At 48.9% G+C, this 27,592-nt stretch overlaps 2 protein-coding genes across 6 annotated transcripts; one reads left to right on the top strand and one right to left on the bottom strand.

Moving 5' to 3' along the window:
• On the top strand, nt 1–27,592 carry ITFG2 (integrin alpha FG-GAP repeat containing 2). 3 transcript variants are annotated; one of them, XR_001107514.3, is made up of 13 exons: nt 1–219; nt 7,866–7,961; nt 8,540–8,581; nt 8,764–8,935; nt 10,745–10,884; nt 11,402–11,550; nt 11,928–12,025; nt 12,221–12,274; nt 12,367–12,458; nt 13,448–13,565; nt 14,362–14,535; nt 14,612–14,773; nt 27,342–27,592. XR_001107514.3 is itself a non-coding variant. In XM_012452600.3 (12 exons), the coding sequence occupies exons 1-12, from the start codon at nt 124–126 to the stop codon at nt 14,713–14,715; spliced, it is 1,335 nt and encodes a 444-aa protein (XP_012308023.1). In that variant the 5' UTR covers nt 1–123; the 3' UTR covers nt 14,716–17,424. The 3 variants fall into 3 exon arrangements, 2 of the variants coding, with proteins under 2 accessions (XP_012308023.1, XP_012308024.1); XM_012452600.3 differs by lacking the exon at nt 27,342–27,592 and having other exon boundaries at nt 14,612–17,424; XM_012452601.3 differs by lacking the exons at nt 12,221–12,274; nt 27,342–27,592 and having other exon boundaries at nt 14,612–17,424.
• NRIP2 (nuclear receptor interacting protein 2) lies at nt 16,576–25,726 on the bottom strand. Of its 3 annotated transcripts, XM_021666076.2 has the most exons (6): nt 25,333–25,726; nt 21,220–21,372; nt 19,117–19,199; nt 18,726–18,847; nt 18,423–18,475; nt 16,576–18,092 (listed from the first exon to the last, which is right to left on the bottom strand). In XM_021666076.2, the coding sequence occupies exons 1-6, from the start codon at nt 25,522–25,524 to the stop codon at nt 18,000–18,002; spliced, it is 696 nt and encodes a 231-aa protein (XP_021521751.2). In that variant the 5' UTR covers nt 25,525–25,726; the 3' UTR covers nt 16,576–17,999. The 3 variants fall into 3 exon arrangements, with proteins under 3 accessions (XP_021521751.2, XP_064233610.1, XP_021521750.2); XM_064377540.1 differs by having other exon boundaries at nt 18,012–18,475; nt 25,333–25,700; XM_021666075.2 differs by lacking the exon at nt 16,576–18,092 and having other exon boundaries at nt 18,382–18,847; nt 25,333–25,700.

Genomic DNA, 27,592 nt, shown 5'->3' with positions numbered 1-27,592 from the left:
TTGGAGGTTCAGGCAGTGACGTAACTTTCTGCCTTAGGTGGCCTTCCGCTCTGGCGGCTGTTGCGACTGGGGTTCAGGGAATATTTACTAGCGCTCCACGCTCCCTCTGCTCTTGGAAGTGCCATGAGGTCAGTAAGCTACGTGCAGCGCGTGGCGCTGGAGTTCAGCGGGAGCCTTTTCCCGCACGCAATCTGCCTTGGAGACGTCGATAACGATACGGTAAGTGCATGCGCACTGCAAGGGATATCCTGGATCTGCGCAGGGACCGGGCAAGGGAAGTGGAAGAGGCCGCCCGAGCGTGCCACGTGAACTTGAGCATGCGCGCTGGGGCCGGTATGGAGCAATAAAGAGAAAAACTTTATTGATAGCTTCAGTGTCCTTGGTTGGTTTTGTTTCCTGGTTTTGTTTTGTTGTTTTGAGACAAGAGTCTTGCTCTGTCACCCAGACTGGAGTGCAGTGGCGCGATCTTGGCTCACTGCCACCACCACCTCCTGGGTTCAAGCGATTCTCCTGCCTCAGCCTCCTGAGTAGCTGGGATTACAGGCGCCCGCCACCACGCCCGGCTAATTTTTGTACTTTTAGTAGAGACGGGGGTTTCGCCATGTTGATCGGGCTGGTCTCGAACTCCTGACATCAGGTGATCCACCGGCCTCAGCCTCCCAAAGTGCTGGGATCACAGGCGTGAGCCACCGCGTCCGGTCCCTGGTAGTATTTTTTGAGTGGGATACATAGTTTGATCCCTCGGCCTGATTCAGTAACGTGTTCACTGGAGGAGACTGATAAACTGGTGGCTAAGTTTTCTGGATCACTGCTTCTAAGTTAAGCCTCTTTTAGTGGCGTCACCTCTCAAAACACTTACCTTGGCCGGGCGTGGTGGCTCATGCCTGTAATCCCAACACTTTGAGAAGCCAAGGCGGGCGGATCACCTGAGGCCAGGAGTTCGAGACCAGCTTGGCCAACATGGTGAAACCCCCGTCTCTACTAAAAATACAAAATTAGCCGGGTGTGGTGGTACGCGCCTCAAATCCCTGCTACTTAGGAGCTGAGGCACGAGAATCACTTGAACCCGGGAGGCGGAGTTTGCAGTGAGCCGAGATCACGCCCACTGCACTCCAGCCTGGGCGACAGAGACAGCCTCCGTTTGAAGAAAAAAAAAATCACTTACCTTTCAAAGCCGTAAAGTGGAAATAATAATGCCGTTCTGCCTATGGCTCCGCCCCTCCAAAGACTTCTCTGAACTTCCTCCTTCCCTCACAGAATTAAAGACTCTATCCGTGCTTAACGTAGGCATTAAACTCATGTCTGCTGCTGTTACACTTGGAGCACTCTGCTGGAATAGATTGGGGTATTTCCCTGCCTCGCTCTACGGCGGGAGCAACAATCAACCGCACAACCCAGTGTTAATAAGGTCCAGTTTCTTCAGTGCCTGCCCCATAGTAGATGCAGTTATCTGGTTACTTGTGCTGCATCTTTGTTGAATTACAGAAGCAATCTCCATCTACCTCCTCTCCTCAGCAGTTCTTCTTCTTCTTCTCTCTCTCTTTTTTTTTTTTTTTTTTTTGAGACGGAGTCTTGCTCTTTCACTCAGGCTGGAGTGCAGTGGATTGATCCCAGCTCACTGCAACCTCCGCCTCCCGGGCTCAAGCGATTCTCCTGCCTCAGCCTCCCGAGCAGCTGAGATTACATGCGCCTGCCACCATGCCTGGCTAATTTTTGCATTTTTAGTAGAGATGGGGTTTCACCATGTTGGCCAGGCTGGTCTCAAACTCCTGACCTCGTGTTCTGCCAACCTGGACCTCCCAAAAGTGTTGGGACTACAGGCATGAGCCACCGACCCAGGCCCTTCTTCTCGTTTTTTAAATCAATTACCACAGGTCAAGCAGGTAAAACAATGTCTGTCACGCAGTTTATTGCTTATTTCAGTGTTAGCGTTATTGTTGTTGTTAGTGTTTTATTCTGTTTTTCTGCAAATCTTTATTGAACTGCTCATTATGCACCAATCTGGGAATTCATAAATGGACGAGAGAGTTCCAGTCCTTAGGTAGCTCATAATCAAGTTAAGTGATAGTCACAGGATAATAAAATGTAATGAGATACACAGACTAAAATATGTAGAGGATTCTCCAGTGGAGCATTAAAGGGAATAGTGTCTGATGCTCTTTTTTTTTTTTTTTTTTTTTGCAGACTTTTTCTTTTCATTTATTATCTATTTCATATTTCTGATGCAAAGCATTGTACTGGTGTCTTCTGCCCTCTGCCCTCTTTTCCTATTCTGCCTCCCTGCTTCACACTTCCTTAACTGTCCTGTGCTCCCCGCCCCCACAAGACAAAGGCTAAAATATCTTTATTTCCTACCGCCCCCTAGTGCTGTGATGGAGAAGGTATTTTATGAGGCCTCTTTTGGCTCTGGCCCCTCTGGGGAGGAAAGAATTATTCTCATAAATTTGTATTATGTTTTCTGGGCTTTCATGTTTCTTCATGAACTGCCAAGCAGTTTAATTTTATGAGAAAATTAGAGGAGGCATTTTTTTAAATGATGATGATTATTATTTTTAAGACAGAGTTTCACTCTTGCTGCCCAGGCTGGAGTGCAGTGGTGTGATCTTGGCTCACTGCAACCTCCGCCTCCCAAATTCAAACAATTCTCCTGCCTCAGCCTCCCAAGTAGCTGGGATTACAGGCATGCACCACCATGCCTGGCTTATTTTGTATTTTTAGTAGAGATGGGGTTTCTCCATGTTGGTCAGGCTGGTCTTGAGCTCCCAAACTCAGGTGATCCACCTGCCTTGGCCTCCCAGAGTGCTGGGATTACAGGCATGAGCCAGCACTCCTGGCCAATTTTTTGTTTTTTTATTAACACAGGATCTCACTCTGTTGCCCAGGCTGGAATGCAGTGGTACAATCATAGCTCACTGCAGCCTTGAACTCCTGGGCTCAACTGATCTACTGCCTCAGCCTCCTGTGTAGCAGAGACTTCAGGTGCATGCCACCATGTCTGGCTGATTTTTTAAAATATTTTGTAGAGATGATGTCTCACTGTGTTAACCAGGCTGGTCTCAAACCTCTGGCTTCAAGCAGTCCACTGGCCTTAGTGTTCCAAAGTGCTGGGAATACAGGTGTAAGCAACCTCACCTGGCCACATTTTAAATAGTAAATTAACAAAGTGGCTTCAGTTACATACTATTTTCCATTTTATCTGATTGCCTTCTTTGTTTAAAAGCATTCCCTTTTTTACATAGCTTTATAGCACCAGCTTTTTTGAAATTGTGCTTTTTTAAATGAGTTACACTATTACACACTGACTTCTACAATATTAGATATACTACCATTTTTTCCACATGAGTTGTAAGCTCTGTTACGGTAAACTCCATAAGGATAGGAATGTTTTAATCTGTTTTTTCCACTGCTATATTCTCAACACTTAGAACAGTGTAGGCACTGGCCAGGCGTGGTGGTTTATGCTTGTAATCCCAGCACTTTGGGAGGCCGAGGCAGGTGGATCACCTGAGGTCAGGAGTTCGAGACTAGCCTGGCCAACATGGCGAAACTCCGTCTCTACTAAAAATACAAAAAGTAGCCTTGTGTTATGGTGCACACCTGTAATCCCAGCTACTCAGGAGGCTGAGGCAGGAGAATCGCTTGATCCCAGGAGGTGGAGGTTGCAGTGAGCCGAGATCACGCCACTGCACTCCAGCCTGGGCAACAGAGTGAGACTCCATCTCAAAAAAAAAAAAAAAAAATACATTTGGCTGGGCATGTGGCTCATGCCTGTAATCCCAGCACTTTTGGAGACCAAGGTGGATGGATCCTTTGAGGTCAAAAGTTCAAGACCAGCCTGGCCAACACGGTGAAACCATCTCCGCTAAAAATATGAAAAAATTAGCGGAGCATAGTGGCACACGCTTGTAATCCCAGCTACTAGGGAGGCCAAGGCAGAAGAATCGCTTGAACCTGAGAAATGGAGATTGCAGTGAGATGGAGTCACTGCACTACAGCCTGGGCAACAGAAAACATTTATCTGAATGAATGCCATAGTATATCGTAGGCCCACAAACAATGTTTGTTTATTTTTAAGTTTTTTGTAGAGATGGGGTCTTGCCATGTTACCCAGATTGGTCTTGAATGTGTGGCCTCAAAGTAAATCTCTGGTCTCAGCCTCCCATATCCTCAGCTGGGATTACAGGCATGAGCCACTATGCTGGACCCCTGAATATTTACTTAATGAACACATAACAAAAAAAATGTTTAAGAAACAAAAGTCAGAATGAAAGAGAATGCCCAGCCAGCCCCTGAGTTTTCAGGTAAAGTTGGGCGTACAAAGATAAATGCCACCGACTCCCGAGTAGCTGGGATTATAGGCGTGCACCACAACACCCAGCTAATTTTTGTATTTTTAGTAGAGATGGGGTTTTACCATGTTGGTCAGGCTGGTCTTGAACCTCTGACCTCATGATTTGCCTGCCTCGGCCTCCCAAAGTGCTAGGATTACAGCACTAGGATGAGCCACCACACCTGGCCCAAATGTATTTTATTTTTTAAAAAGAATGAATTGTATTAAAGATGATTCCCCAGCCTTGGAGTTTAACTAGAGGCTGAAAAACAGCTGGTGTTAATACTCTCTAAATGCCAGTCACCATTTCTAAATGCTTTCCTCTATTAGCTCAGTTCTCATAACCACCTTATGACATAGATACTCATCATCCTCATTTTCTAGATGAGAAAATTTAGACAGACAGAGCTAGATTCAAATCCAGACAGTTGCACTCTGAACCTCTATGCTCTGCAGCCCCTCTCCTGGATATCTGCAAAAGTCCTCAGGGCAGCCACAATTGAAACATCAAGGCCAGGCATAGTGGCTCACACCTGTAATCCCAGTACTTTAGGAGGCTGAGATAAAAGGGTCATTTGAGCCTAGAAGTTCGAGACCAGCCTGAGCAACACAGTGAGACCCCGTCTTTACAAAAAAATAGAAAAAAATTAGCCAGGTGTGGTGGTGCCCACCTGTAGTCCCAGCTCCTCAGGAGGATTACTTGAGCCTAGGAAGTTGAGGCTGCAGTGAGCCATGATCACACTACTGCACTCCAGCTTGGACAACAGAGTGAGACCCTGTCTCAAAAAAAAAAAAAAAATAGACATAAGAAATGTCAAGGCTGGGCATGGTGGTTCACACCTGTAATCCAAGCACTTTGGAGGCCAAGGCAGGCAGATCACCTGAGGTCGGAAGTTCAAGACCAGCCTCACCAACATGGTGAAACCCCCATCTTTAAAAATAAAATTAAATTAAATTAAAATTAAAAAACAAAAGTCAAGTAATAGAAGATTTGATGAAAAAAAAACTAGTTTTATGCTTCTGTGATCTGATATTCTCACCAGAAACTCCCATAACAATTAAAAAATAAATGAGAGAATTTTTTTTTTTTGAGACGGAGTTTTGCTATTGTCACCCAGGTTGGAGTGCAGTGACGCAATCTCGGCTCACTGTAACCTCTGCCTCCCAGGTTCAAGCGATTCTCCTGCCTCAGCCTCCCAAAGTACTGGGATTACAGGCGTGAGACACCACGCCCAGCCAGAAATCAAAGATTCAAATAAATTCCAGTTTGTTTCTAACTTTGCCTTACTATTTACCTGTTACCTCTGTTGCCTTTAGAACTAAATTTTTTTGTTTTTTGAGATGGAGTTTCACTCTTACTACCCAGGCTGGAGTGCAATGGTGCAATCTCGTCTCATCACAACCTCCACCTCCCGGGTTCTAGCGATTCTCCTGCCTCAGCCTCCGGAGCACTGGGATTACAGGCATGCGCCAGCACACCCAGCTGATTTTGTTTTTGTTTGAAAAGGAGCCTTGCTCTGTCACCAGGCTAGAGTGCAGTGGTGCGATCTTGGCTCACTGCAACCTCCACCTCCCGGGTTCAAGTGATTCCCCTGCCTCAGCCTCCCAAGTAGCTGAGACTACAGGTGTGCACCACCACACCCAGATAATTTTTGTATTTTTAGTAGCGATAGGGTTTCACCACGTTGGTCAGGCTGGTTTCGATCTCCTGACCTCGTGATCCGCCTGCCTTGGCATCCCAAAGTGCTGGGATTACAGGCATGAGCCACTATGCCGGCCTAATTTTGTATTTTTAATAGAGACAGGATTTTGCCATGGTGGCCCCGCTAGTCTTGAGCTCCTGACCTCAGGTGATGCACCCGGCCAGTACTAAATTTCTTGAAAGTATAATATTAGTTCAGTGTATTCTGGGGACAGGAAGGGGATGTTGGCTGTACCCCCAAGAGGAGATCATAAAGCAGTTTTCAGAAGTGGGGTTTGAAGCCATTTGGTTAACAACATGAGCCCTGGAAAGGGCAGCTACCCAGATACAAGTGGTGGAGCTCCATGCAAGGACCTCCCTTCCCTAGAGCTTAGCCACCACTTGAGGGCACTGGAAGCCCAGAATGGGGAGCAGCCCCCTCAGGCCCCACTATCCTGTGTGGTTCCCACATACACCTCAAGATCCAAAGACCTTGCTAGAGGATGGAGGGCCCCAAGAGCTCACATTGTCTTTTTATTTGGCCCCTGATTAAATATGAGGTCTGAAGTTAGATTCTGTAAAACTCCATCATCTTGGGCGGCTGTTTTCAAAGCATGTCCCTTTTTTTTTTTTTTTTTTTTTTTTGAGATGGAGTCTTGCTCTGTCACCTAGACTGGGCTGCAGTGGCGGGATCTCAGCTCACTGCAACCTTTGCCTCCTGGGTTCAAGCAATTCTCCTGCCTCAGCCTCCTAAGTAGCTGGGATTACAGATGCCTGCCACTACACCTGGCTAATTTTTTTGTAATTTTTAGTAGAGACGGGGTTTCATCATCTTGGGCAGGCTGGTCTTGAACTCCTGACCTCATGATCCACCCACATTGGCCTCCCAGAGTGGTAGGAAAACCAGCCAACATGTCCCATATGTAATGGGCAGATTGGAAGAGCTGAAGTTGGGTACGTGGAGCCTAGAGCTGTTCAGGTGGCATACTTTTCTGGGACAGGCCATAGATTGTGTCTAGCCCCAATTCCTGTAACCTCTCCTACCCCTAACATACATACCCCTAAATGGAAATAAAGAACTGGGAAACTATGGTTGTGTTGGCCCCAAAAGATTGTTTTGTTTTGTTTTTTGAGACAGGATCTTGTTCTGTTGCCCAGGCTGGAATGCAGTGGCATGGTCATGGCTCACTGCAGCTTCATGCTCCTGGGATCAAGTGATCCTCCTTCCTTAGCCTCCTGAATAGCTGGGACTACAGGTGTGCATCACCACACCTGGCTAATTTGTTTTTTCTTCTTTTTTGAGACAGGGTCGCTGTCACCCAGGTTGGAGTGCAGTGGTGCTATCCTGACTCACTCACTGCAACCTCCACCTCCCAGGCTCAAGCAGTTCTCCTGCCTCGCCCCCCGAGGGGCTGGGACCATAGGCATGTGCCACCATGCTTGGATAATTTTTATATTTTTTGTAGAGACAAGGTTTCACCACGTTGGCCAGGCTGGTCTTGAGTTCCTGAGTTCCAGCAATCTACCCACCCCGCCTCCCAAAGAGCTGAGATTACAGGCGTGAGTCACTGCACCTGGCCTCACAGCAAATTTTTAAAGTTTTTATAGAAATGGAGTCTTGCCGTGTTGCCCAGGCTGGTCTTTAACTCTTGGCCTCAAGTGATCCACCCGCCTCCACTGCCCAAATTAATGGGATTACAAGTGTCAGTCATTGTATCTGGCCAGACATTTAATAAAGTTGATGAAGATACAAGTTGAGGTCTTGTGATTTCCCTTGGTTAGGCTAAGTAGAGAAGAGCTCAAAGTGGTTCAACAGAGTCCCATCCTAATGCTTTCTTCTCTCTCTATTTGAAGTTAAATGAACTGGTGGTGGGAGACACCAGCGGGAAGGTGTCAGTGTATAAAAATGATGACAGTCGGCCATGGCTCACCTGTTCCTGCCAGGGAATGGTCAGTATTCACTTCCCTGGGCCTGGAGGGGGGAAGGGATCCCTTCTGTCCAGGGAACACCCACACAGGTGCTCACCCATGTGTCCTGACTCCCCAGCTACTGGGCCCAGACACTGCCTTGCAGCCAATTTGATTCAGAGCAGGCAACCCCCAGACGTGCTCCCATCTGTTCTCACACACATGTACATGGGCCGGGGTGTTTTTGTGTAGTGGAGTACTCCTTGACACTTTATGGAAGCTGCCTAAGATTGTCTAATCTTAAAGTATAGTCAAAAATGGGGGCAATAATTTGAATAAGTCTAGAAATATGATAGCCTAGTTCTATTAAATATGGAGTTTTTGTTTTATTTTAAGTCCAGATTGTCTTAATTACCTCAGGTCTTCATGTGGCTATCTGGGTAAACCAAGCCTATGGCACAGGACCTCAGTTAATAAAGACTATCACCATAAGTTATATGGCACAAGTTTTCAGTGGAGGATGGTGATGAGAAAACCCGCCCACTCCTTCTTGCTTCACAGAGATCAAGGAGTACTGGTCTCCCTTGGCATCTCCCTGAGCCTGCCTTTCTCTCTTGCAGCTGACTTGCGTCGGGGTTGGAGACATTTGTAATAAAGGAAAGGTAAGAACTAAAGGGGACCTTGGGACTTCGGCAGGACTCCAAAGGCTCACCTTGATCTTAGCTCACAGTGGAAATCAGTTGAAGGTTAAAGGCTTCACCTCTGACCCCTGTGATCTGATTATCAGGCATGCTTCCAAAACTCCCTCCCCAGTCTGTTTCTCCTGTACGTCTGTTTGTCCTAGAACCTGTTGGTGGCAGTGAGTGCTGAAGGCTGGTTTCATTTGTTTGACTTGACACCTGCCAAGGTGTTGGATGCTTCTGGGCACCACGAGACACCAATGGGAGAGGAGCAGCGTCCAGTCTTCAAGCAGCACATCCCTGCCAACACCAAGGTCATGCTGATCAGCGACATCGGTGGGCATGGCTACCTCTGCAGGCTGCCAAGAGTAGGAGTCAGTGGATACTAGAGCAGATCCCAAGGGATTGGGGCGAGAGGGAGAGTCCGCATTCATTTATGCATTTGTTATGTACTGAGCTCCCATCATAAGCCAGGCATCACTCAAGGCACTGGGATTGCCATGGTGAATAAATAGACAAAAATTGCTGTACTCCTGAACCTTATTATGAAGAGACAGAAAAGAAACAATATAGGCCAGGTGTGCTGGCTCTTGCCTGTAATACCAACACTTTGGGAGGCTGAGGTGGGAGGATCACTTGAGGCCAGGAGTTCGAGACTGTAGTGAGTTATGATCTCACCACTGCACTCTAGTGTGGGACCCTGTCTCTATTAGGAAAAGGAAGGAATAGAAAAGAAACACTATAAGCTTTGTAAAGTAATTAAGTATTATATTGGAAGGTAATAAGTGCGTGTCTGGGTGCGGTGACTCACACCTGTAATCCCAACACTTTGGAAGGTTGAGGCGGGCAGATCACTTGGGTTCAGGAGTTTGAGACCAGTCTGGCCAACACGGTGAAACCCTGTCTCTACTAAAAATACAAAAACTAGCCCAGGAAAGGTGGCAGGCGCCTGTTATCCCAGCTACTCAGGAGGCTGAGGTAGGAGAATGAACCTGGGAGACAGAGGTTGCAGTCAGCCAGGATCATGCCACTGCACTCTAGCCTAGGCAACAGAGACGCCTTCTCAAAAAAAAAAAAAAAAAAAAAAAGTAGTAAGTGTAGCCAGGCGCCATGGTTCACGCCTGTAATCCCAGCTTTGGCAGTCTGAGGCAGGCGGATCACTTGAGGTCAAGAGTTCAAGACCAGCCTGGCCAACATGGTGAAACCCTGTCTCCACTAAAAATACAAAAATTGGCTGAGCATGGTGGCACATGCCTGTAATCCCACCTACTCGAAAACCTGAGAGGCAGGAAAATCGCTTGAACCCAGGAGGTAGAGGTTGCAGTGAGCTGAGATCGTGACACTGCACTCCAGCCTGGTGACAGAGACTCCATGTCAAAAAAAAAAAAAGGTAGTAAGTGCAATGGAGAAAATAACTCACAGAAAGGGCCAGAGTGTCAAAGTAGAAGTAGCAATTTTATTTGTTTTATTTTTTTGAGACAGAGTCTCACCCTGTCGCCTAGGCTGGAGTGCAGTGGTGTGATCTCGGCTGACTACTACCTCTGCCTCCCGGGTTCAAACGATTTTCCTGCCTCAGTCTCCCCAGTAGCTGGGACTACAGGCACATGCCACTATGCCCGGCTAATTTTTTGTATCTTTAGTAGAGACTGGGTTTCACCATGTTGGCCAGGCTGGTCTTGAACTCCTCGTGATCCACCTGCTTCAACCTCCCAAAGTGCTGGAATTACAGGTGTGAGCCACTGCACCTGGCCAAGGTAGCAATTTTAAATGGAGTTGGTAGGAAAGTCCTCACTGAGAAGGTGACATTTGGTTAAAAAAAAAACAAAACCAAAGGTGGTAAGCTAGGGAGCCACACAGATAGGGGGCTTGCAGGTGGTGGGAGATACATGGGCTCAATTGGGACACTTGAGTTGCGTGTTTGGGAAGTAGTATAAAGGCAGAGAGGGGATAGGAGCTGCAGAACAGATGGACCAAATGGACGAGCAGGATGCTGCAAATGCAGGCAGGGGTGGGGCAGACTGAGTGTGAAGTGAGTAGCCCGGCAGATGGGGCATAAATCCGCACAGCTAGGGAGTGCCACTGTTAGCAGAGGAGCAGAGGCTGCTCATGAGACTGCAAAACCCATCTTGTCTTTCATGCCCACAGATGGAGATGGGTGTTGTGAGCTGGTGGTGGGCTACACAGACCGTGTGGTGCGAGCTTTCCGCTGGGAGGAGCTAGGTGAGGGTCCCGAACATCTGACAGGGCAGCTGGTGTCACTCAAGAAATGGATGCTAGAGGGTCAGGTAAGAAGCTGAGTCTGGGGACCAAGGCCCCGGGGAGCTGGGAGGAAGGCCTCCTGGAGGAGTCAGTGGGAGAACAGTCATGGGACAGGGCCAGGGTGGGGAGAAGTGAAAAGTCACCTTGTCAAGAGAGTAAGTGTAGCCAGTGTAAGTCACCTTGTCAAGAGAATAAGAGTAAGCCCAACCATTTCAAATCAGGGGCTTAGGGAGATTGCTAGTGACAGGCAAGAGAAAGGCATGTGGGGCTAAGAATGAGGAGTGTGGAGTGGGTGTGGAGTGGGCCACATCAGGACCTATACCACAGCTGGGACATGAACAGGGGAAAGCACATGGTCTGTGTGGAGAGGGCGGTGCCGGGCAGTATCCCTGGAAACTCAAAATCCTTCCTCCTGCTGCCACCCTTGAAACCCTCAGGGCTGTTCCCAGGACCCCTGCCCTCCCCCACCGCCCCCACCACCCCGTTCTCTGCAGGGTCCCACTTCTCTCTCCATCTCCCTTTAATCCCATTCCCTGGTGCCAGGTGGACAGCCTCTCGGTGACTCTGGGGCCACTGGGTGTTCCTGAACTGATGGTGTCTCAGCCAGGCTGTGCTTATGCAATTCTGCTATGTACCTGGAAAAAGGACACTGGGCCCCCTCCTGCCTCTGAAGGGGCCACGGATGGCAGTAGGTAAGGGGGTACAAGCCTGTGGATGGTGTAGGGTACATGGAAGCAGGATGGGCTCTCAGATAGCACATGGTAGTAAAATGGGTCTGCAGTTGGCAGAGCTGCCTCATCTGGGTCCCAGCCCAAGCACCTTTGCACCACTGGGGAGGATTATTTTAGGACCAAGGGAATCCTGAGCTCCAACTTGGGGCACCTGAAGAGGTTCTGAGATTCCAGCCTGGCATTCCCATCCCTGTCTTTTCTGTTTGCCACATGGGCCAGATGGGGTCAGTGGTAGGTTTCGAAGCTGACTCAAATCCCAGAAGCTCTTGCAGGGATAAGGGCTGGAGAGTGCAGCTCACTTGGTCTCCTGCTTGGTCCTTCCACCCTCCTGCTCGCAGGGAGACCCCAGCTGCCCGAGATGTGGTGCTGCACCAGACATCTGGCCGTATCCACAACAAGAACGTCTCCACTCACCTAATTGGCAACATCAAACAAGGTGAAAATGGGGGCTATGGGTGAGAGGGGAGCTGGGGATAGCCGTCAGTTCTGGATAAGTGGAGATCCATAGCCCTCCCCTCATGTCAAGCCCTGTCCTTCTCCTGTTGCTGTGGGCCACCCCCTCCCTATAGGCTCTGACCTTGTACCCTGCCCTTTATATTTTCTTCCTCTGATCCTTCTGTCCTACCCATAGGCCACAGCACTGAGAGTGGTGGCTCTGGCCTCTTTGCCCTGTGCACTCTGGATGGTGAGCAGTGCTGGGATGAGGTGGGGGGCTGTGTGCCTGTGGGGTCTGCTTGGGGCCTGTCCCAGCCACACTTAGCCTGCCTCTCCCCACAGGGACGCTGAAGCTCATGGAGGAAGCAGACAAGCTGCTGTGGTCAGTGCAGGTTGATCACCAGCTCTTCGCCCTGGAGAAATTGGATGTCACTGTGAGTGGAAAGCCTGGCAGAGCAGAGCATTCTTGAGTTTTCCACATAGAGAGATGAGATTTGGAATAATCAGCCTATTCTCACATCCCAGGGAACTCTCAGCCTTTATCTTTAGTCTCCCTCTCTCTCTGTCTCCATTTTTTTTTTTTTTTGATACAGGGTTTCCCTCTGCCACCTGGGCCGCAGTGCAGTGGCACGATCTTGGCTCACTGCAACCTTTGTCTCCCAGACTCAAGCCATCCTGCCACCTCAGCCTCCCAAGAAGTTGGGACTACAGGCATGCGCCACCACACTTAGCTAATTTTCCTAAATTTTTTATAAAGATGAGATCTCATCATATATGGTTTCGAATTCTTGGGCTCAAGCAATCCTTTTGTCTTGGCCTCCCAAAGTGTTGGGATTACAGGCATGAGCCAATGTGCCTGGCCTTAAGTCTCTTTAGATAGATCTAAATCCACCTAAAGCGAGTTTGTTTCCTCTTACTCTACCGTATTTAATGCTATACTGTGCTGCTAGAAGTCTGTCACTTCCATAACTTCAGCAGAAGTAATAACCCCAAAGAAAAGTTCCTATAAGAGCCTGGAAGTGAGTTATTCGTCCCAACTCCAGAGGCATATTTTGTAGGTTTTTCTTGTCCGTATATGAATCTCTAATAGCACTGTGGCCCCTGAATCAGCAGGTAAGGGCTACACTTTATATTGCCATCAGGCATGCTTGTTGGTTTAGGAGGAGACGCAGACCAGGGTTCGAATCCTGATTCTGCTGCCTCCTAGCTGAGTGACCTTTGTTGAATGACTATATTTCTATAAGCTGAGATTTCCTCGATATAAAATTACATACTTCCTAGGATGGCTTGAGCATCACGTGAGCTCATTTGACAGCCCCTTTTACTGCCCAGCCCATGAGTGAAATTCCCCTCCAGCTCGCTGTTTGTCATCCAGAGTCCAGTCCACAGCTCCTTTATGTGCCTTGTCTCTGGCCTTTTTCAGGGCAACGGGCACGAGGAGGTAGTTGCATGTGCCTGGGATGGACAAACATACATTATTGATCACAACCGCACCGTCGTCCGCTTCCAAGTGGATGAAAATATCCGTGCCTTCTGTGCAGGTGACTCCGCCCCCACGGCCCCTTTCTAACCACACTTAAGTTAGATAAGCGGGTTAGCTATGCCAGGGAAGTGTTAGCCTCTCAGTTCCCTTTCTGACGTATCCCCTGATGTAAGTCTTCATTAACCAGTGAGTTCTTCACCTCTTTTGTTTGGGGGTGAGGGGTGGGTACTACATTGCCAGCTTGACAATTTTGAATAAGAAAAAAATAACCGACCCTAACGGCTCCACCCCTGAATATTTCAAAGACTGGAATGAGTTTGTCGTCTGTCTGGGATGTGTGAAGACATCAGGAAGTTCTTTTCCACCTGAGCATGCCAGGTCTCTGTGAAGAAAGTTCTCCTAGAGCATTTTCATTAGTTCCAAATCAGGGGCCTTGGGAGGCAGCACCCACTCTTTGGGTGGCTGGGGGATGCATTTGGAAGGAGGGATTGCACCTAGGAGAAGCCTTACTTTCCGATCGTGTTTTGCTCGTCTCGCCCTTGGGTGAGCAAGGCCATCCCTCATCACTCCAGGGATGTCACTACGATGGGAAAATCACAAATAGCACCTTTTTGGATGTTGTTCTGCCTGGGTTTTGTTACTGTTGTTTTTCTGTATCTGAAGTGGGCCAGATCTTTTCCTGTCTTACCTGTTTTACTGAGTTCCTAACAGAGAAGAAAGAGAGCCTTTAATTTTTTTCCTGACATCAGTGGGAGGATGGGAAGTGCTGACTCGGAGGTCTGTGTCTCGCTGTCTGCCCCCGACCCCTGGCACTGAAACTTCCTGACCTTTGTCTCCCTGCCCTCATCTCCCAGGGTTGTACGCCTGCAAAGAGGGCCACAACAGCCCCTGTCTCGTATATGTCACTTTCAACCAGAAGATCTATGTGTACTGGGAGGTACAGCTGGAGCGGATGGAGTCTACCAATTTGATGAAACTGCTGGAGACCAAGCCGGAGTACCACAGCCTGCTACAGGAGCTGGGCGTGGGTGAGTCCCAGGAAAGCCAGTGGCCAGGGTGCCCAGGAGACCCACAGCCTCTTACCCATCCCTTCTTGCCACTCAGATCCTGACGACCTCCCTGTGGCTCGTGCCCTGCTTCATCAAACGCTCTACCATCCGGACCAGCCACCACAGTACGCTCCCTCAAGCCTCCAGGATCCTACCTAGCTGTACTTGCCTCATAGTTGGTGAAGGATTCTTCTGAACCCCCACCCTACCCCCAAAGGTATCTGTGATATTGGCAGGATAGGGAATATGCATTACAGAAGTGCAGGATTTCACTCTGGGCGTGAAAGATGGCAGCAGCCCTAGGGTGACCACAAACTATAGACCTTGCAGTCTTTTTGGTGAAGGAAGAGACAAATTGACTCTGTGCCCATTTCCTTATGGACATCGCCCATCACACCAGCAGGGTTGTAGGACCCTGGCCTTGTTCCAAATCATCTGGGACACGTCCCACTCCCCACTCTTGACTGTGTAGAAAACAGACTTGTTTGCATGGCCCCAACACCCATAAGGAAACCAGGTTTTAGGCCCAGGGGAGCAGTGGAGGTAAGGGCTCCACCCCATCTTAAGCTCTGTTTTTCATGGCACAATGACATTAGTCATTGTTTTTTGTTTGTTTGTTTTTGTTTTGTTTTTGGAGACGGAGTTTCGCTCTTGTCATCCAGGCTGGAGTGCAATGGCGCGATCTTGGCTCACCACAACCTCCGCCTCCCGGGTTTAAGTGATTCTCCTGTCTCAGCCTCCCAAGTAGCTGGGACTACAGGCGTGTGGCCCCATGCCCAGCAAATTTTTGTATTTAAGTAGAGATGGGGTTTCACCATGTTGGTCAGGCTGGTCTCGAACTCCTGGCCTCGTGATCCGCCCGCCTCAGCCTCCCAAAGTGCTGGGATTACAGACGTGAGCCACCATGCCTGGCTGACATTAGTAATTATTAAAGGAATGGCAGATTTTTGTTTTGAGGGGTCTTTCAGCACATTCTACAGTCTGGTCTTACCCATGTTCCTAGCAGCCCTGAGATGATTTTCCTCCATTTACCGAAGCATCTGGGACAGTGCTTTCTCACATTGCCATATTCTTCAGGTATTAGTCAGTTTCAGAAGCCCTGCTCCCATTTTCCCACCCACCCATTCCCCCATAATGCACCTTATTGTCTATAAGGCAATAGACATTTAAAATGTGATGCAGGTTTATGGTCCAGACCACAATCAGAATTATATCTTGGGCCATTTATGTGCTGTCTGTTCTTGATTCTCTGTGCACTAGATCGGTGTTTTTCAAACTGGATGCAGTCCTTTGGTGAATTATGGCCAGCGTTTTTTAAATAGGTAGAATAGAATAAAGTAAAATAGAAAATAGCAGAATACATTGCTCACAGTGTAGGTAAGTTCCGTTTTGTTGCAGTCGTATATGCATGTGTATACTGAGTACTGTGTAAACTGTATTCCTGCTGTGGTAAGCTTCGGTCAGAGGAGCTTGAAAACCATTGCTCTCAATTATATTGACCATAGTCAGATGGGTCAGCCTGAGTGAGGGCCCACATTTACATTTCCTTTCTGTAAGGTACAACGGGCAGAGTTATCATTCAGCTCTTGATAGGCAGAAAGGAAGACCACAGAAGATCATCGACATAGAGAAACAAGAGTTTATTCCGGTAGAGAAGCAGCTGAGAGGAGGGCTTGCCACTGGGCCTGGGGTCTGCAGTTACAGAAGCAGCAGGAGCCAGACAAGGAAAGGCACAAGACAAGACCCAGGAAAGCGGACCTTGTGGAGCAAGGCGGTGAGGGAGAGGGAAGCTTTTAGGATTTTGAGACCAGATTCTATGGTAGACGTGGTAAGTGAGCCCTTCTCCTTTCCTTCTGAAGACAGGGCAGGCAGCTGAGAAAGGTCAGGCCAGGTGTCAGGGGCAGCTCCTTGCATCCCGGTTCTTCTGTAATTCAGTCTACCCCAGGCTCAAGACTGTTTCAGCCCAAGGGTCCCAGTTCCATTGTTCAGGTTAGGTATGCCACTGTCTTTCTCTGCTCCTTCTTTTTGTTTGTTTTTGGAGACAGGGTCTCTTTCACCCAGGCTGGAGTGCAGTGGCACGAACTTGGCTCGCTACAACCCCCATCTCCCAGGTTCAAGCAACTCTTGTGCCTCAGCTTTCCAAGTAGCTGGGATTACAGATGCGCACCACCACGCCTGGCTAATTTTTGTATGTTTTTAGTAGAGTTGGGGTTTTGCCGTATTACCGAGGCTGGTCTCAAACTCCTGACCTCAAATGATCTGCCCACTTCAGCCTCCCAAAGTGCTGGGATTATAGGTGTGAGCTATTGCGCCCAGCCTCTTGACTCCTAACCCATGATTTGAGAGACTCAAACCAGCCAGAAAGACTCTCAAGGGTCTGGCTTCTTAAGGTTTGGATTCTTCGCTTCACAGTGAATTCAAAAAGCCTCTGTCTCCTGACAGACTCCAAACTTAAAAAAAAAACCTCTGTCTTTTTGCTTTGGCAAAGCCTGGCAGGGGTTTAGAAAGCCACTGATTCCAGGAAAAGGCAAGCTTAAGCTCAAGAGACCAGAGATGGGAATAGGGAGAAGGCCTAATGAGGTGGATAGTTCTAGAAATCAGAAGGAATACTGAATAGGTTAAGTCTGAGTGCTGACAACCTCACTATCCTGTCCACCTCGTAGGAGCAGTTCTCTACAAGGCTTTTCCACACACACACCCAAAGTTCAGGGACTTGGTGGGTATGAAAAGCAGATGGAGGATAAATACTTAGCGTTAATAGCAGAAGTATGTCTAAGGTTTTGCACAGGGTAGTCAGACAATAACTGGCTTCGGACATTTGTCGCCCCGGAAAAGTAACTAATAAAAGCTTCAGCTTTATGAGATGGACCTTCCTGTACTAACTCCCTTCCCTTGTGTTGAATTCTGTTTAATGTTTCTTCTCCCACTCGACTGTGAGCAGATGTATACAGACTCCAAGAGGCAGACTGCAGGAGGTCCGGGGACCCAGGTTGGTGAGGCATGGCAGTCTAGTTGTGGGAGATAATTTGTGGTGAGAGACTTGGTGGTGTGGGAAGATGAGTTGTGTTTGGGGTGAGATTGAGTAGTGGACAAGGACAGCAGTCAGCAGAGCCTTCGACCCAGGCCAAGCAGGCACCCTGTTTAACTTAGGTTCCTATCTGTGGTCCTGATTTGGCTTCGCTTTTCTTGGGAGGGAAATGAATCAGAATCCTGGCATCGGGGCCCCTCTAGTGAAAACTCTTCCTGGGGCATAGGACGGACAGCTGCCAGGAAGCAGAGAGAAATGTGGCCAGCCGGGGAAAATGGGACAGCAGGGGTCAAGGTGGTGATTCAAAGGGCAGACACTGTAGTCCCCAGCTACCTGGCTCCAAGAACCCCCTTTCCCCACACACCTCCTCCCCTGAGTCACGGTTTTTCCCTCTGGGGACTGACTGAGACAGCAGTCACTGGCCAGGTTCTTGGTACAAAGGTAGGAAGGGCAGCTCTGAGAACGGGGCTTTCAGCCGCAGCACTCTGTGCTCCAGGTCAATGCAGCACTGTGGGGTGTAGAGCAGTCATGCTAGGTCACCTCAGCCTGTCACCTGCCTCCCAGCCTTCTCCTTTTGTTCCCCCTCCCACTTCCCACAGCTTCCACCTGGCTTTTGCTCTTCTCCCATCCCCATTTCCCTAGACTCCTGTTGGAGGGGGATGACCCAGTTCTCTTGATTTTTCACTTGGTGGTAAGTAAGGAATCTCTAAGAAAACAAAGCAAGAATTGCCCATCTCTAAGTCACTCTCATCTGAACCTGGTCCAGGCTTCCATACTTGTGCCTTCTACTACTTTTTCCCCAGTGCTTTGGATCAGGCCCTGAGTGTGGGTGCCTTACCTTGAGAGAGAGCAGAGTCTGCAGACCCAGGCAGAATTCAGGACTCTCAACATCTACAGGAACCAATTGAAAGCAGAAGAGGCTGAAGGTGCCCTGTGGTCACTGGTGCCCTCTTCTCAGCCTTTGCTCCTTCTCTGCCCACCCCATCCCCAGGTTCAAGGACATTGGCACAGAGATAAGGGATAGTCAGAACATCTCTGGGGACTCCTTTTGCGGCAGGGGCTGAAAGTCTCTGCCTTTGGCCCACCCTGAAGAGAAAGGTGAGAGGTGAGCACCAGGGCTGTTGCAGAAGGGGAGACTTACCCACCACTTGTGCCGAGCACACCACAGTCTCCTGCCCCACCTGTAGCTCCAGCTGCTCCACCTGGGTTGGGGGCCCAGAGGCCAGGTCCCCAGCTGAGACTTTTGGGACCCTTTTCTCTAACCTGTGATTGGAAAGCAAGGGTTATGGCTACCACAGCTGCCATTAATCAGCAGATGACCCTCTCTGCCATGGGTTCACCTCCAACCCCTGACCCCACGTGGGATCTAAGTTCTTGCCTTCTCTGCCAGAATCTTCTAGCCACTCTTTTGTTAAATAACAGCTTTATTGAGATAAAATATGCATCTGTCATCACTATCTAATTTGAGAATATTTTCATCACCCCAAAAAGAAACCCTGTCCCCCATTTGCTTGTTTGGGCCACACTCTTACCCCAGGCGGCTGAGACAACCAGCAGAGATCTCATTGTGTTGGGTGCCTGTGTCCACGGCCACTGTAAGCAGCTGGTCTTGGCACTAAGAAAGAGGGATTGCGGTGGATCAGTGAGTGAGTCCCTAGGAGACTGGGTTGGGATTGGATCCTTCATTTTCCCAGCCCATTGATGATTCCCTTTTAGAAATGAGTGGATAAAATTAACTGTCTTTAAAACTGGCTTTTATGAGACTCATACAATAGGGACAAAGCTCCCAGATAAAGAAATCAAAAAAGGAAGTGGGCCAGGTGCGGTGGCCCATGCCTGTAGTTCCAACACTTTGGAAGGCTGAGGCAAGAGGATCACTTGAAGCCAGGAGTTCAAGACCAGCCTAGGCAACGTAGCAAGACCTTGTCTCTACAAAAAATAAAATGGGAAAAGAAAAAATTAGAGTTATGTGTGATGAGTTCATAAGTTTGGGGAAGATCTGCCAGAAATGGAGAAATGGTGATTTATTTGTTTAGAGGAATCCTTGGGAGTTTCATGGCCTCCTGGTTTGAAAACTCCAGGTTAGGAATAGAGGAAGGATGAGAAGACTGGAATCCCCTGTTAGGAAACTCAGATGCAGTAACCAAGAAGTTCACCATTGGAAACAAAGGAGGATGAGTTCACTTACTTTAGGAGATATACAGACATTTTGATATACACTTGGATGTACACACGTCATTTTCTCGTTCCATTCATTGAGTATCTACTATAAGATACGTTACTGGAAGGTACATCAATGAATGCTGTTGTTTAGGTGTCTAAAGGAAGTAAAATATAACTCTACTACATGGCAGAAAGTTTTAAGGTCTATAAAAGGATGTGAATGGCCTGGCGCAGTGACTCACACCTATAATCCAAGCACTTTGGGAGGCCAAGGTGGAAGGATCACTTGAGGCCAGGAGTTCGAGACCAGCTTGGCCAACGTGGTGAATGAAACCCCCATCTCTACTAAAAATACAAAAAAAAAAAAAAAATTTAGCCAGGCGTGGTAGCACACACTTGTAATTTCAGCTACTCAGAAGGCTGAGGTGGGAGGATCGCTTGAGTCCGTGAGGTCGAGGCTGCAATGAGCTGATTGTGCCACTGTACTCCAGCCTGGGTGACAGACTGAGACCCTGTCTCTAAATAATAAAAGGAGCCAGGCACAGTAGGTCATGCCTATAATCCCAACACTTTGGGAAGCCGAGGCAGGTGGATCATGAGGTCAGGAATTTGAGACCATCCTGGCCAACATGGTGAAACCCCATCTCTACTAATAATACAAAAATTAGCCAGGCATGGTGGCATGCAGCTGTAGTCCCAGCTGCTTGAGAGGCTGCAGCAGGAGAATCACTTGAACCCAGGAGGTGGAGGTTGCAGTGACCCAAGATCGTGCCACTGCACTCCAACCTGAGCAACAAAATGAGACTCTGTCCCAAAAAAAATAAAAGGATGTGAGTAGCATGCATGCCTTCGAGGTTGGGAGGGAGGAAAGGCTGTTTCCTACTGGGGAAATAGAAAAGGTTTCAAGAAGGAGGTAACATCTGAACTGGGATTTGAAAGCTTGTAGAATGTAGACTCAGAATGATTGGAGAGCAAGAAGAGAGCAATCCAGGGAGAAGAAGCACAGAGCAAAGACAGTGAGTGGGAATTTATTGGGAATGTTTCAGTAGTCACTGAGTGGTTAAATGATCAAAGATGATCTTTGTTCTTAAGATGATCAAAGTTCTTAAGAACTAGGACCACAGGCCCAATGCCTTACACATGAGTCTTTTTCCAGAATTACATTATCCGTGCACACACACCATTCGACTGTGTAGAGCACGCTGAGGAATACTTACTTACATTTGAGTACTGTATTTTGACCAAGGAAAGGGGGTAGAGTAATGGTGGTGACAGATGGAATTGCACAGAGGGAAGATGGGTTGAGGCAAGGAGGAAGGAGGCAGAGGATTGGTCATATGGTTAGGTCCAGGCTAGGGAGAGAGGTGCCCTTTCTCCCTCCCTCCTCCTCCCATCAGGGCAGAAAGGAGAGCAGGTGAAGTGAGCCAAAGGCAGGGTTGTTAATGAAAATGTGTCCCTGGGAGGCCTCTCACCTTGCAGTTGACCAGAAGAGCTGGACTCTCTGTCTTGCTGGTCTTCTTCCTGCTCTGCTGGCCATGAATCAAGGCCTGCACCTGGGGAGACTCGCCCTGAAGCCGATTCGGGTTTCCCTCCACCAGGCGTCTTTGGATCACACTGTGTGGCTGCTGGCTCCATCACAAAACAATGAAGGTAGGCAGTTCTAAACCCAGGTATCCAGGCTGCTCAGTTACCCCGCTTAGATATCCCAGGATGCTCCCCCAACCCCACCCTAGACCTGAGCTTTACCCTAGGAGCTTACCCTAGGGTCCCAGCAGTCAGGTAATGAGCGCAGAGTAAGCCCCAGTATCAAATCATGCCATTTTTCTGGGACACCAATAGATTGCTTGGCAGTGAAGAATTGGGAAGAGGAGAATGGTCCTAAGTTAAACTTAGACGAGAATGGTCTCTAAGTTAAACTGACTTAGTGGCCAAAGGGACATTTCAGGAACTAGTATGCTTAGGGGAAATTTTGTTTCAAATTTACATTTTTTTTAACCAGGAGCTTTTTTTTTTTTTCCTTCCCCTCTGATCTTATCCTTCAATGGGCTGCGGACCCCAGGGTTGGTGGTGTGATGAAAAGAAGTGAGAAATTGAAGAACTAGGCCAGGCGCAGTGGCTCACGCCTGCAATCCCAGCACTTTGGGAGGCCAAGGTGCGTGGATCACTTGAGGTCAGGAGTTTGAGACTAGCCTGACCAACATGGTGAAACCCCTTTTCTACTAAAAATACAGAAATTAGCTGAGCGTGGTGGTGCGTGCCTGTAGTCCCCACTACTTGGGAGGCTGAAGTGGGATGATCACTTGAACCTGGAAGGCAGAGGTTGCAGTGAGCCAAGATCACACCACCGCACTCCAGTCTGGGTGACAGAGCAAGACTCTGTCTCAAAAAAAAAAAATTCTTAAGAACTGATGCTGGGAGTCATCTTTGACCTGTCCCTCATCTGCAACTACTCCCGTTCCATCTAATCACTTCCCAAATTCTGCAAGTTTTGCCTTTTGTCTAGAATCAATCTGTCCCTCCTTTCTCTCTCTCTCTTCTTCTTTCTTTTCTTTTGTCTTCTTTTCTTTCAAGGGGGGATTTTGCTGTGCTGCCCAGACTGGGCTCTAATTCCTTGGCTCAAGGCAGTCTCCAGCCTTAGTCTCCTGAGCAGCTGGGACCACAGGTGTATTCCATACCACCTGGCTTCCATCCTTTCTTTCTGTTACTGCCTGCATTCCAGACTCCCCACAGCTCTCCTGGATGCCTGGAACACCTTCCTAAGTTCATAAGAATCTGCCTCCAGTTCTGTTGCCTTTCAAATACATCTGCTCGGAGCTTCAGACTGGAAGCAAGCTAAAAACCTTGCTACTCTAAACTGTCGTCCTTGGATCAGCAACTTGAACATGATTTCGAAGTTTCTTTAAAATGTAGACTCTCATACCTACTGAATCAGATGTTTCATTGTGACAAGATCCCCAGGTGATTCATGTGCAGCATGTGCAGGTTAAAGTTTGAGAAGCACCAAAGTAAAACATAAAACTAACCATGTACTCCTTTTTTTTTTTTTTTGAAATGGAGTCTTGCTCTGTCGCCCAGGCTGGAGTGCAGTGGCACAATATCAGCTGACTGCAACCTCTGCCTCCTGGGTTCAAGCAATTCTCCTGCCTCAGCCTCCCGAGTAACTGGGATTACAGGCGCCTGCCACCAGGCCCAGCTAATTTTTGTATTTTTAGTAGAGACAGGGTTTCACCATGTTGGTCAGGCTGGTCTTGAACTCCTGATCTCAGGTGATCCACTCGCCTCAGCCTCCCAAAGTTTTGGGTTACAGGTGTGAGCCATCGCGCCTGGCATACTCCCTTGTTTAAAATGCATCAAAGACCCCCTCCACCCCCCTGCTACCCTACCCTGCATTGCTTACATGCTAGAGCCCAAGCTTTTGAAGGGGAGGCACAGCCCAAAGTTTGTATCTTAAGTTTGGATTCCGTGTACATCCTATAATTAATGCAGGAGGTACCTCCTCCAGGATACCCTGTCTGAGCTCTTCATGCTCCTCTCTTCATACACCCCAGACTGGGGTCCCTTGTCTTAGCTCCCTTTGCTATGCTTACAAATGTTATGTATGGATTTTACTCCCCCATTAGCCTGGAGAGTCCTTGAGTATCTCACTCATCTTTATATCCCAGGGCATGGCTCAGCATCTAGTAGGCACTCAATAAATGGTTTTTGCAGACTGACTCTTCCCCTAGGCTCTACGCACCCCTCCACCTGCCCTCTCTCCTTGGGAGCCTGGGATTGTTTTTCTTCCCTTAGATTAATGAGGCCCTTGGGGTTGCTCCTGGCAGCAAAACTGGCAGCAGGAGACCCAGCGCTGGGAAAGTGCAGCGAGTTCTGGGCCTGGCTGAAGAGACTGGCTCTGCATTTCCCATCTTCCACCTTCCCACGATGGACACAGGCTTCAGACCTCTCCCACTGTTGTGCAGTTGGCTCCACAGCCATCCCAGGGAGGGAGACAATAGGGTCTCCCCTACCTGTTGTTCCTTCCCTCCCAAAGCCACAGCAGCTAACTGCTAGAGATCAGCTGGGGAGATCCTAGGCAAAGGGGAGAGGTGAAAAGCCCAGGGCCTTCTCATCAGAAGGCAGGACCTGCCACTCTGGGAGGGCAGTGTCTGTAGAGCACATTCTCCTGGGCCAAACAGATGTAGGTAGAACCTACCCCAGTAGGTTCTAGCCATTGAGAGCCAAAGAACTCGCTTCCCGGCTCCATCCCTGTTTTTCAGCTGTGCTTGCTGCCACTGCAAGGAGGAATCAGCCCCTGGCAGTTCCCTGAATTGAAGTCTCAGTGCAATCTTTTTTCCTCATTGGGAGCTAGGGAGTGGCCAGGTCTCTGGGCTGGGGTCCTGATGGGGGCAACCCAGGCTGAGAGGAGTCTGGTAGAGCTAGGTCAGGAAAGGTAATAAGGCGTTGCATTGGCCTTCAGGTTCCGGGGAGAAGCAGCTGATGGAGTACAGGCCTGCAGACATGCTTCCAACATCTTGGTGCAGGCCTGGTTGAGTACCTCTTCTCAGACTAGGAGAGGGGTCAGGGAACCAAGTGCTCTGAAGCCTTTCTACAGAGGACTTCCTCTCTTCCATGGGTCAGAGGCCAGGTATATTTATCAGACTAAATGCGATAGTAGCTGGGGGAATAGTAATAGCATTGAGGTAGTGCCTGCTATTAGGCACTGTTCTAAGCGCTTTATATATATTGGCTCTAACAACTCTCACAACCGTCCTATGAGGGAGCTACTATTAATTTTATTCTCATTTAACAGATGTAGAAACTGAGGCACAGAGACGTAAAGTCAATTGCCCAAGGTAGTAAGTGGCAGAGCCAGGATCTGATCCCAAGCCAAGTGGCTCCACAGCCCCGCTGGTCAGCACTGCCTCTCAGAGGGGAATGCCTGAATCTGCAATTGTCCCCCGCCCACTCACCTCCTCACTGTTACTCCCCTGCCCCATTCCTCTGAGGCCAAAGCTGCTGCAGACAGATGGGAGGAGAGGAGCCTGGAAGGTCCATTCCACTTAGTAGTTGGGGGAGCAGCGCTTGAGGCTACCAGGGGCCCCTGGCAAGAGCCACGCACAACCCTGATGCCCTGGGAAGGATGGAGGATCCCCCACCCCCGCCAATGCTTTGATTCTGAAGAAAAAGGGCAAATGAATGGACAGACCTGGTAGAGGAAATCTGTGGTTCGGGAGGAGCAGGAAGTCACAACCCTAAACTGGCCAGTCCTCCAGCTCCTCCCGGTTTTCAGTGAACACTCTAGAGGGTTCCTGTGTTCCCGTAAGCCCGCACTCCCAAACAGCCTAGCTCCTCACCACCCTCAAGTTTTGGGCCATGAGAGGACAATGTTGAGGAAGCCGAGCAATGAGAGTAGGACCCCTCAGAGCCACTGAACCATGGGAACATTCCCAGTGAAGAGCCTCGAGTTGGCAGGATGACCTCTCCCCGTCGCAGCAGGGGAGCAAGACCTGAAAGCTGAGGGTCTGCGTTTTATGTCCTGCCACTCCCGCTCAGGATCTGGGAAGTGGAAGGGAAGGGGGACGCCGGTGGGGGAGGGGGTGCCTCACCAAATCCTTGGAGGTGCCGAGCCTCTTGAGGGAGTCCAGCGGGAGCAGGTCGGCTGAGTCCTTGTGCAGGAACTGAGTGGCCTGTTTGAGTCGGCGCTGCTGGCTCAGGTGGGCTCGGTCCCGAAGCTGTGCCTCCTGTCCCCCGGTCCTGGCTTCTCCCTCATCTCTCCTGGCCTCCTGCTTGGTGCTCATGGCCCCTGCAGGAGGAGCGGGCGTGGGGCTGCTCAGGGGGGGCCTCAACCGAGTCCTCTCTGCTTCTTCCTGCCTGTCTCCGTCCAGGGCCGGCAGCTCTCCTCCCAACAGGAGGGTCTCCACGGGAGGTAAAGAGGGGAGAAATAACGTGCAGGAGCGGCCGCGTCAGTCTTTAATTTCCCAGGATTGCTGTAGAGGGAGTGAGACTCCGGCTGGAAAAACCCAGTCCTAGAAGAGAGGGAGGGTTGGCAGGGCCCACAGCTGGCAGACTTGGCCACGTCCCCAACGCTGGGGTCCTGGTCAGAGCAGACGGTGGACGGGGCGTGTGTGTGTGTGTATGTAAGTGAGAGAGAGAGACAGTGCTGTAAACTGTCAGGGTGCCCGTGCCAGGTGGTTTGCAAGGAAGCGCCTGTCACTGTGTGGGGGCGGCAGCTGGAGTGCACCTCCCTACGTGTGTGGCCCCAGTCCTTCTCTGCATTCCTCCCAGGCTCCCCAGGGCTGCCCAGCTGTTTCTTCTGCCTGACCTTCTCTGCAGCCCAGGGCTGGCATGCAGGCCAGTAACTGGATTCAAATCAGAGAGAGACAGCATGAAAGCGTCCTTCCCTCCTTTCATCCCCCTAGCTTTACCTTGCAGGATCTCTTCCCTCCTGCCTAGCAGATGTCAGAGTCTAGCAAATTTTCTCTGGATTCTGGGTTCCAGGGGATGGCAGGAACAGCTCTGAATCTTCCCATGTGTAGAAATTGTCCCCCGGTATCTCAGTCTCCTTTATATGACTCTCCTCAAGTCCTGGCTCTTTTAAAAATGTTATATTTTGACCTGGCGTGGTGGCTCATGCCTGTAATCCCAGCACTTTGGGAGGCCAAGGCGGGCGGATCACGAGGTCAGGAGATTGAGACCATCCTGGCCAACATGGTGAAACCCTGTCTCTACTAAAAAATACAAAAATTAGCTCGGTGTGGTGGCACACGCTTGTAGTCCCAGCTACTTGGGAGACTGAAGGCAGGAGAATTGCTTGAACCCGGGAGGCGGAAGTTGCAGTGAGCCAAGATCATGCCACTATACTCCAGCCTGGCACCTGGTAACAGAGCGAGACTCTGTCTCAAAAAAAAAAAAAAAAAAAAAGTTATATTTCAAACATACAGAAGTTATAAAGAGTAAGATAACCAGTACTCTTTACTCATCACCAGTTTAAAAAAATCAGCTGTTGAAGCTCTTTGTGCACTTCCGCTTCTGCCTGCTGAAATTGGCTTTTACCATGCTCATACTTCTTTATATTTTTTATATTTTTTATGCAAATACTTATATATGCATTCTAAGCAATATATCATTGGTTTTGCCCTACTCATTGTCTTTATTCTTCTGCAATCTGTTTTTTTTCCCCGCTCCCGCCACCCCTCTGCAATCTGCTCTTCTTTGCTGAATATTTGTTAGTGAGGTTCATCCATGCTATATGCCTAACTCTTTAATTGACTTTACCTGCTGTGTAGCATAGTATTCCACTATATGCTTGTATCACATTGAGGAAATGTAAGTTATTTTTCATTTTTAGGTCTAACAAACAATGCTGCTATGAATTTTTTTGCACACATCTCCTGGGGCACCTATGTAGGCATTTCTCTAGAATATACACCTACACCTAAGAGTAGAATTGCTGGGACATCCCATATACAGCTTTGCCTTTTTGGCATATTGCCAGTGTTTGTACCAGTGCACGCTCAGACAGCTTCCATGGGGGCTCCTGAGGTTCCACAACCTCTCCAGCACTTGCTATCAGACTTTTTCTAGCCCTGGCTTATCAGCAGATTTTTCTCTCCAGCTTTTCCTCTTTACCATCAGAGAAATGCGTTGGCCAAGCACCTGTTTACCTGTATTGGACACTCACAGGATGATTACCCACCCTGAGCCCTGAGCCCTACGGGAGCAGTCTGACCCAGACAGTTCCAAGGCACATACACATTTGGACAAACCAGATGTCCACTGAGCTTCTAGGAACCAAGCCTCTTTGAGATACTTTCACAACCACTGCGATTATATGAAGAAATATTTTATTCTAATCCCCATTTAGAG

This window comes from Aotus nancymaae, unplaced genomic scaffold, assembly GCF_030222135.1.
Source record: "Aotus nancymaae isolate 86718 unplaced genomic scaffold, 86718_ANA_hifiasm-v0.15.2.pri h1tg000016l, whole genome shotgun sequence".
NCBI classification, from domain to species: domain Eukaryota; kingdom Metazoa; phylum Chordata; class Mammalia; order Primates; family Aotidae; genus Aotus; species Aotus nancymaae.
Note: the sequence above shows the minus strand (reverse complement) of the source record. Positions and strands in the feature narration are given on the sequence as shown.

Excerpts from the sequence above, each read along its gene's own strand:
- ITFG2 (XM_012452600.3), top strand. The coding sequence starts at position 124 with ATGAGGTCAGTAAGCTACGTGCAGCGCGTGGCGCTGGAGTTCAGCGGG. Across the intron at positions 8,582-8,763 it reads ACATTTGTAATAAAGGAAAG|AACCTGTTGGTGGCAGTGAG; the intron begins GTAAGAACTAAA and ends TGTTTGTCCTAG. Across the intron at positions 14,536-14,611 it reads GCTACAGGAGCTGGGCGTGG|ATCCTGACGACCTCCCTGTG; the intron begins GTGAGTCCCAGG and ends CTTGCCACTCAG.
- NRIP2 (XM_021666075.2), bottom strand. The coding sequence starts at position 25,524 with ATGAGCACCAAGCAGGAGGCCAGGAGAGATGAGGGAGAAGCCAGGACC. Across the intron at positions 19,200-21,219 it reads CTCTTCTGGTCAACTGCAAG|TGCCAAGACCAGCTGCTTAC; the intron begins GTGAGAGGCCTC and ends CCTCTTTCTTAG. Across the intron at positions 18,848-19,116 it reads GGTTGTCTCAGCCGCCTGGG|GTTAGAGAAAAGGGTCCCAA; the intron begins GTAAGAGTGTGG and ends TTCCAATCACAG.